This window comes from Rhinichthys klamathensis, unplaced genomic scaffold, assembly GCF_029890125.1.
Source record: "Rhinichthys klamathensis goyatoka isolate OS25496 unplaced genomic scaffold, OSU_Roscu_1.1 h1tg000797l_1, whole genome shotgun sequence".
NCBI classification, from domain to species: Eukaryota; Metazoa; Chordata; class Actinopteri; order Cypriniformes; family Leuciscidae; genus Rhinichthys; species Rhinichthys klamathensis.
The window spans coordinates 115,612-125,000 of NW_026607191.1; the positions used below are offsets into that span (position 1 = coordinate 115,612).

At 52.1% G+C, this 9,389-nt stretch overlaps 1 protein-coding gene across 1 annotated transcript in view; it reads right to left on the reverse strand.

Moving 5' to 3' along the window:
- Window positions 1-4,284: 4,284 nt before the first annotated feature.
- The window catches only part of LOC130077986 (GTP-binding protein SAR1b-like), a 7,744-nt gene continuing 2,639 nt past the window's right edge, over window positions 4,285-9,389 (reverse strand). The window contains exons 2-5 of the mRNA XM_056243430.1: window positions 9,072-9,137; window positions 8,869-8,972; window positions 4,734-4,865; window positions 4,285-4,431 (exon numbers count right to left, since the gene is read on the reverse strand). Of these exons, the coding sequence (XP_056099405.1) occupies window positions 4,315-4,431; window positions 4,734-4,865; window positions 8,869-8,972; window positions 9,072-9,137 (419 nt within the window). The 3' untranslated portion in view covers window positions 4,285-4,314. The remainder of the gene's footprint in view (window positions 4,432-4,733; window positions 4,866-8,868; window positions 8,973-9,071; window positions 9,138-9,389) is intronic.

A 9,389-nucleotide genomic window follows, 5' to 3' on the forward strand; every position in this document is an offset into this window, starting at 1 on the left:
ACAGATGACTGACAGGTGACTGACACAGCTGACTGACACAGGTGACTGACACAGGTGACTGACACAGCTGACTGACACAGATGACTGACACAGATGACTGACACAGGTGACTGACACAGGTGACTGACACAGGTGACTGACACAGCTGACTGACACAGCTGACTGACAAGCTGACTGACACAGCTGACTGACACAGCTGACTGACACAGCTGACTGACACAGGTGACTGACACAGGTGACTGACACAGGTGACTGACACAGGTGACTGACACAGGTGACTGACACAGGTGACTGACTGACACAGCTGACTGACACAGCTGACTGACACAGCTGACTGACACAGCTGACTGACACAGCTGACTGACACAGGTGACTGACACAGCTGACTGACACACAGCTGACTGACACAGCTGACTGACACAGGTGACTGACACAGCTGACTGACACAGGTGACTGACACAGCTGACTGACACAGGTGACTGACACAGCTGACTGACACAGCTGACTGACACAGGTGACTGACACAGGTGACTGACATAGCTGACTGACACAGCTGACTGACACAGGTGACTGACACAGGTGACTGACACAGGTGACTGACACAGCTGACTGACACAGCTGACTGACACAGCTGACTGACACAGGTGACTGACACAGCTGACTGACACAGGTGACTGACACAGCTGACTGACACAGCTGACTGACACAGATGACTGACACAGCTGACTGACACAGCTGACTGACACAGCTGACTGACACAGATGACTGACACAGGTGACTGACACAGGTGACACAGCTGACTGACACAGCTGACTGACAGCTAACTGACACAGCTGACTGACACAGCTGACTGACACAGGTGACTGACACAGGTGACTGACACAGCTGACTGACACAGGTGACTGACACAGGTGACTGACACAGGTGACTGACACAGGTGACTGACACAGGTGACTGACACAGCTGACTGACACAGCTGACTGACACAGCTGACTGACACAGATGACTGACACAGATGACTGACACAGCTGACTGACACAGCTGACTGACACAGGTGACTGACACAGCTGACTGACACAGCTGACTGACACAGATGACTGACACAGCTGACTGACACAGATGACTGACACAGATGACTGACACAGATGACTGACACAGATGACTGACACAGATGACTGACACAGATGACTGACACAGGTGACTGACACAGCTGACTGACACAGCTGACTGACACAGCTGACTGACACAGCTGACTGACACAGATGACTGACACAGCTGACTGACACAGGTGACTGACACAGGTGACACAGCTGACTGACACAGGTGACTGACACAGCTGACTGACACAGCTGACTGACACAGCTGACTGACACAGCTGACTGACACAGGGGACTGACACAGGGGACTGACACAGGGGACTGACACAGCTGACTGACACAGGTGACACAGCTGACTGACACAGGTGACTGACACAGCTGACTGACACAGCTGACTGACACAGGTGACTGACACAGCTGACTGACACAGGTGACTGACACAGCTGACTGACACAGCTGACTGACACAGATGACTGACACAGCTGACTGACACAGCTGACTGACACAGCTGACTGACACAGATGACTGACACAGGTGACTGACACAGGTGACACAGCTGACTGACACAGCTGACTGACAGCTAACTGACACAGCTGACTGACACAGCTGACTGACACAGGTGACTGACACAGGTGACTGACACAGCTGACTGACACAGGTGACTGACACAGGTGACTGACACAGGTGACTGACACAGGTGACTGACACAGGTGACTGACACAGCTGACTGACACAGCTGACTGACACAGCTGACTGACACAGATGACTGACACAGATGACTGACACAGCTGACTGACACAGCTGACTGACACAGGTGACTGACACAGCTGACTGACACAGCTGACTGACACAGATGACTGACACAGCTGACTGACACAGATGACTGACACAGATGACTGACACAGATGACTGACACAGATGACTGACACAGATGACTGACACAGATGACTGACACAGGTGACTGACACAGCTGACTGACACAGCTGACTGACACAGCTGACTGACACAGCTGACTGACACAGATGACTGACACAGCTGACTGACACAGGTGACTGACACAGGTGACACAGCTGACTGACACAGGTGACTGACACAGCTGACTGACACAGCTGACTGACACAGCTGACTGACACAGCTGACTGACACAGGGGACTGACACAGGGGACTGACACAGGGGACTGACACAGCTGACTGACACAGGGGACACAGCTGACTGACACAGCTGACTGACACAGCGGACTGACACAGCTGACTGACACAGCTGACTGACACAGCTGACTGACACAGGTGACTGACACAGGTGACACAGCTGACTGACACAGGTGACTGACACAGGTGACTGACACAGGGGACTGACACAGGGGACTGACACAGCTGACTGACACAGGGGACACAGCTGACTGACACAGGTGACTGACACAGCTGACACAGGTGAACGTGTTGAAGTCCGCCTTAACATTCTGGTCCCGCTTCGGATGCCACGATGCCATCTAGCGGTGTCTCTGGTCGTGATCAGTCCTTCACTGACCAATCAGCGTTCATTAGCAGAATGCTAGCGTGTTATGGGCAACAACAACTCAACCTGTAAGAAATCAAAAGGACATAAGTACTCGTTCATTCAACTTTCGACCTATAACCCATGTTGAACTTGCAAAACTTAGAATCAAATCTGAGATTTCTCAACGGCAATCGGGTGAAAGAGACTAATTTAGCCATTTAGCTCCATAGACTCCCATTCACTCATGCACTCGGGCGATCGCCCCCAGTGGAACTCTGGTGGAACTACAACCAAAATTCGGTACAACAGGACTTAATAGGGAGTGGCAACGCTCTCCGTAGACGGCCTCTGGTAGTACGATGCATCGTTGAAGAATCCACTAGCTATAGTAGTAAAGCAGCGAGTTACAGCGCTGTACGGGAAACACACCCCTGGTTGGGTGAGGTCATGTTTTAAAGGAGCTGTGGCTTAAGGTGGGATCTTATGCTTTCAAAGCTAGCTTAATTGCTATTGCTACCTAGCATTCAAACTATTTATATAGAAAAGATCAACTGAAGAAAAAAGCAAGTATTAAGAGCATTAGTAGTTGCTCCAGAACAGCGGCAGTGAGGTCAGCTGTGATCAGTCATGTGATGCACGTCTCACAGCAGAAGATGGGCTAATGTTCACTCGTGTGTGTGAGGCGTGGTGGGTTTACATGTGAAGTTCCTCTTCTCTCTCTGTGTGTGTGTGTGTGTGTGTGTGGGTGTGTGTATAAAGATGACCAAAAACTGACATCCAAAATATTTATTTCATTCAGCAAAAGAAGTGAACTGAAGATGGCTTGCTTTAATTACAAACATTTATTACAGGTTCTGATGGAAACAGCTGACCCGTCACAGATGGAGCGGGGAACGGCAGTGATGCATGCTGGGACAGCTCCGAGTAACGCATGTGCCGTTCCACCGCGACGCCACACACACACAGCCCGGGCATCTGGATGCTTACACTATGTTATTTGTGTTTCCTTACAAAAAACACTAACAAAAATGATTAATAATAATCATGGAACAAGGCATGCATAATGTTGTCATCCCTCTCACTCAAATTAAGAGCTATTCAAGGACAGCTTTAAAAAATCCATATACGGCATTTACATAAATTACATTTGTCCATGTCACCGATTAATAGCTGTCCCGATGCTTCTGATCAAGGCAAGCTCTGTTAAACGTGTGTGTGTGTGTGTGTGTGTGTGTGTGTGTGTGTGTGTGTGTTACTCGACATTAGCATATAATCAGTGATGTCACACAGCTTCACCATCTCCAATTACGCCTCATTAAAACACAACATGGATTGGTCGGGATCGGCTGACAGCCAATGGGAATGAGCTTCTGGAAGTGGCAGTGTGAGTTTGGGCAAACAATAGACAGATATGAAGATGGCCATCAGCGGACTGCCAATCAGCAGCCACTGCTTCATCTCAAAGCCTCGTCCGACAGGAAGTGACACGCAGCAGAGGTCAGAGCACTTCCTGTGCGCAGGATGTGATGCGAGCGAGTGCTCTCGGGGCGAGGAGGCGTGAAGAATCATTAACTGATGAACATCCAATTACAGAGTTTATAAACCTGACGTGTTGTGGTGAATGAGCCGTGTGCAGAATCACTGCTGGCTTCTGATTTGGGGAAGAAGTAATGTGAGAAAGCAGTTGAAGTGTGTGTGTGTGTGTGTGTGTGTGTTCCTCTAGTCGATGTACTGTGAGAGCCAGCGGAAGCCCTCTCCGTAACCCTGTCTCTTCAACACACTGCACATGAAGACCTCGAGCGGCCGCGTGTTCAGATCCTTCACTGCGATGGTGCCCTGTGGAGACACACACACACACACACACACACACACACACACACACACACACACATCAGGACCTTCATCTTCAACCCTCATCTTTCCATCGCGGGTCAAAATCACCTGAAGCCCTAAAATTATACTCTTTTTTTTTTGTCAAGAAGGATTATGCGCTCGCTCAGTCGGACCCCAGAGTATAATTTTTAGGCTGTCAGGTGATTTTGACGCCGCTAGTGGAAAGATGAGGGGTTGAAGATGAAGGTCCTGATGTGTGTGGTGTGTGTGTGTGTGTGTGTGTGTGTGTGTGTGCGCGACTGTACCTTGCCTGTGGTCTGCCCGTACAGCCCGAAGATCTCGCGCAGCTTCTCCTCGCTGATGGCCTCGGGCTTGTCGATCTTGTTGCCGAGGATCAGGATAGGCACGTTCCCGATGGTCTCGTCTGTCATGAGTGCCTGTTATTGAGGCCAACACACACACACACACACACACACACACAGGTGCATTACACACACCAGCTCAGGGCTCGAGTTAGGGTTAGCCCTGCACTGAACACATCACAGCGCTCGACATCACTTCTGCTGGGACACCACGACACACCTCAGCACTTAACTTATATATCACACTTATATTCTTATATGTTATTTCCATTTTACATTAAGACTCATCCTGACAGAAAGTGAGTCTCTGTTAAACTCAGACTTCAGTGAACAAGTGCAGCGCAGTTTACATTTAAACCCTTATTTTACATTTTAAAGTATAATTTGAACCTATATTTTAAATTAAGTAAAGCGTTGTTTTACATTTTGCAGTGTATATTTGAACCCTGTATTTGCACATAATGTTTAAATGGACATCGCCTTATTCACTATATTAGTTTGCATTGCTTTAAACGGCACATTGATTGGAGGACAGCACTGGACAGGATGTGGATGACAATATTGTAAAAAAACATACATTCACTTTACACAATTATTAATAATTTATTATTAATGTGTGTGTGTGTGTGACAAGAAGCGGTGTTGGTGGCACACAGCGAGTGTGTGTGACAGGATGAAGCGGTGTTGGCGGCACACAGCGAGTGTGTGAGAGTGTGTGTGTGACAGGATGAAGCGGTGTTGGCGGCACACAGCGAGTGTGTGTGACAGGATGAAGCGGTGTTGGCGGCACACAGCGAGTGTGTGTGACAGGATGAAGCGGTGTTGGCGGCACACAGCGAGTGTGTGAGAGTGTGTGTGTGACAGGATGAAGCGGTGTTGGCGGCACACAGCGAGTGTGTGTGACAGGATGAAGCGGTGTTGGCGGCACACAGCGAGTGTGTGTGACAGGATGAAGCGGTGTTGGCGGCACACAGCGAGTGTGTGAGAGTGTGTGTGTGACAGGATGAAGCGGTGTTGGCGGCACACAGCGAGTGTGTGTGACAGGATGAAGCGGTGTTGGCGGCACACAGCGAGTGTGTGTGACAGGATGAAGCGGTGTTGGCGGCACACAGCGAGTGTGTGTGACAGGATGAAGCGGTGTTGGCGGCACACAGCGAGTGTGTGTGACAGGATGAAGCGGTGTTGCCGGCACACAGCGAGTGTGTGTGACAGGATGAAGCGGTGTTGGCGGCACACAGCGAGTGTGTGAGAGTGTGTGTGTGACAGGATGAAGCGGTGTTGGCGGCACACAGCGAGTGTGTGTGACAGGATGAAGCGGTGTTGGCGGCACACAGCGAGTGTGTGTGACAGGATGAAGCGGTGTTGGCGGCACACAGCGAGTGTGTGTGACAGGATGAAGCGGTGTTGGCGGCACACAGCGAGTGTGTGTGACAGGATGAAGCGGTGTTGGCGGCACACAGCGAGTGTGTGTGACAGGATGAAGCGGTGTTGCCGGCACACAGCGAGTGTGTGAGAGTGTGTGTGTGACAGGATGAAGCGGTGTTGGCGGCACACAGCGAGTGTGTGAGAGTGTGTGTGTGACAGGATGAAGCGGTGTTGCCGGCACACAGCGAGTGTGTGTGACAGGATGAAGCGGTGTTGGCGGCACACAGCGAGTGTGTGTGACAGGATGAAGCGGTGTTGCCGGCACACAGCGAGTGTGTGAGAGTGTGTGTGACAGGATGAAGCGGTGTTGGCGGCACACAGCGAGTGTGTGAGAGTGTGTGTGTGTGACAGGATGAAGCGGTGTTGGCGGCACACAGCGAGTGTGTGTGACAGGATGAAGCGGTGTTGCCGGCACACAGCGAGTGTGTGTGTGACAGGATGAAGCGGTGTTGGCGGCACACAGCGAGTGTGTGAGAGTGTGTGTGTGACAGGATGAAGCGGTGTTGCCGGCACACAGCGAGTGTGTGAGAGTGTGTGTGTGACAGGATGAAGCGGTGTTGGCGGCACACAGCGAGTGTGTGGGTGTGTGTGTGACAGGATGAAGCGCTGTTGCCGGCACACAGCGAGTGTGTGAGAGTGTGTGTGTGACAGGATGAAGCGGTGTTGGCGGCACACAGCGAGTGTGTGGGTGTGTGCGTGACAGGATGAAGCGGTGTTGCCGGCACACAGCGAGTGTGTGACAGGATGAAGCGGTGTTGCCGGCACACAGCGAGTGTGTGAGAGTGTGTGTGTGAGAGGATGAAGCGGTGTTGCCGGCACACAGCGAGTGTGTGAGAGTGTGTGTGTGACAGGATGAAGCGGTGTTGCCGGCACACAGCGAGTGTGTGAGAGTGTGTGTGACAGGATGAAGCGGTGTTGGCGGCACACAGCGAGTGTGTGAGAGTGTGTGTGTGACAGGATGAAGCGGTGTTGGCGGCACACAGCGAGTGTGTGAGAGTGTGTGTGTGACAGGATGAAGCGGTGTTGCCGGCACACAGCGAGTGTGTGTGACAGGATGAAGCGGTGTTGGCGGCACACAGCGAGTGTGTGTGACAGGATGAAGCGGTGTTGGCGGCACACAGCGAGTGTGTGAGAGTGTGTGTGTGACAGGATGAAGCGGTGTTGGCGGCACACAGCGAGTGTGTGTGTGACAGGATGAAGCGGTGTTGGCGGCACACAGCGAGTGTGTGAGAGTGTGTGTGTGACAGGATGAAGCGGTGTTGCCGGCACACAGCGAGTGTGTGTGACAGGATGAAGCGGTGTTGGCGGCACACAGCGAGTGTGTGTGACAGGATGAAGCGGTGTTGCCGGCACACAGCGAGTGTGTGAGAGTGTGTGTGTGACAGGATGAAGCGGTGTTGGCGGCACACAGCGAGTGTGTGAGTGTGTGTGTGACAGGATGAAGCGGTGTTGCCGGCACACAGCGAGTGTGTGTGACAGGATGAAGCGGTGTTGGCGGCACACAGCGAGTGTGTGAGAGTGTGTGTGTGACAGGATGAAGCGGTGTTGGCGGCACACAGCGAGTGTGTGAGAGTGTGTGTGTGACAGGATGAAGCGGTGTTGGCGGCACACAGCGAGTGTGTGAGTGTGTGTGTGACAGGATGAAGCGGTGTTGGCGGCACACAGCGAGTGTGTGTGACAGGATGAAGCGGTGTTGCCGGCACACAGCGAGTGTGTGTGTGACAGGATGAAGCGGTGTTGGCGGCACACAGCGAGTGTGTGTGACAGGATGAAGCGGTGTTGGCGGCACACAGCGAGTGTGTGAGAGTGTGTGTGTGACAGGATGAAGCGGTGTTGGCGGCACACAGCGAGTGTGTGTGTGACAGGATGAAGCGGTGTTGGTGGCACACAGCGAGTGTGTGTGTGACAGGATGAAGCGGTGTTGGCGGCACACAGCGAGTGTGTGTGTGACAGGATGAAGCGGTGTTGGCGGCACACAGCGAGTGTGTGTGTGACAGGATGAAGCGGTGTTGGCGGCACACAGCGAGTGTGTGTGACAGGATGAAGCGGTGTTGGCGGCACACAGCGAGTGTGTGAGAGTGTGTGTGTGACAGGATGAAGCGGTGTTGGCGGCACACAGCGAGTGTGTGTGTGACAGGATGAAGCGGTGTTGGCGGCACACAGCGAGTGTGTGTGTGACAGGATGAAGCGGTGTTGCCGGCACACAGCGAGTGTGTGAGAGTGTGTGTGTGAGAGGATGAAGCGGTGTTGGCGGCACACAGCGAGTGTGTGAGAGTGTGTGTGTGACAGGATGAAGCGGTGTTGGCGGCACACAGCGAGTGTGTGAGAGTGTGTGTGTGACAGGATGAAGCGGTGTTGGCGGCACACAGCGTGTGTGTGTGTGACAGGATGAAGCGGTGTTGGCGGCACACAGCGAGTGTGTGTGTGACAGGATGAAGCGGTGTTGGCGGCACACAGCGAGTGTGTGAGAGTGTGTGTGTGACAGGATGAAGCGGTGTTGGCGGCACACAGCGAGTGTGTGAGAGTGTGTGTGTGACAGGATGAAGCGGTGTTGGCGGCACACAGTGAGTGTGTGAGAGTGTGTGTGACAGGATGAAGCGGTGTTGGCGGCACACAGCGAGTGTGTGAGAGTGTGTGAGAGGATGAAGCTCACGTCTAGCTCTGTCTTGGACTCCGCCAGTCTGGTGTGGTCTATGCAGTCCACCAGGAACACGATGCCATTAATGGCTGGGAGGTAGTTCTTCCACACGCGTCGAGCTGTAGAGAACACACACACACACACACACACACACACACCTGTGAGCTCAGAGGGTCTGACACACACACACATCAGTGAGGCGTGGATCATCTACTCACCCTGAGCGTGGCCACCCAGGTCAAAGGTAGTGAAGGTCATGCCAGCGATCGTCAGCTCCTCTGAGGCTGAGGGACACACACACACATCAGATCTGACTGAAATCACTTCAATAAACATTCTTATTCATTTTGACCTGCCTAACATAAATATTTCAGTATACAGTCAAACCAAAAATTATTCAGACAGCATATATATTTTTTATATATTTTCCTACTAGTGGGTGCAGGACACTACTCAACCCAGACGGCCATAGCTACTGACTACAGTTTTTTCTAGTCCATTAGTAGTTGTTAATTTAAGCCATTAGTCTAATCGCA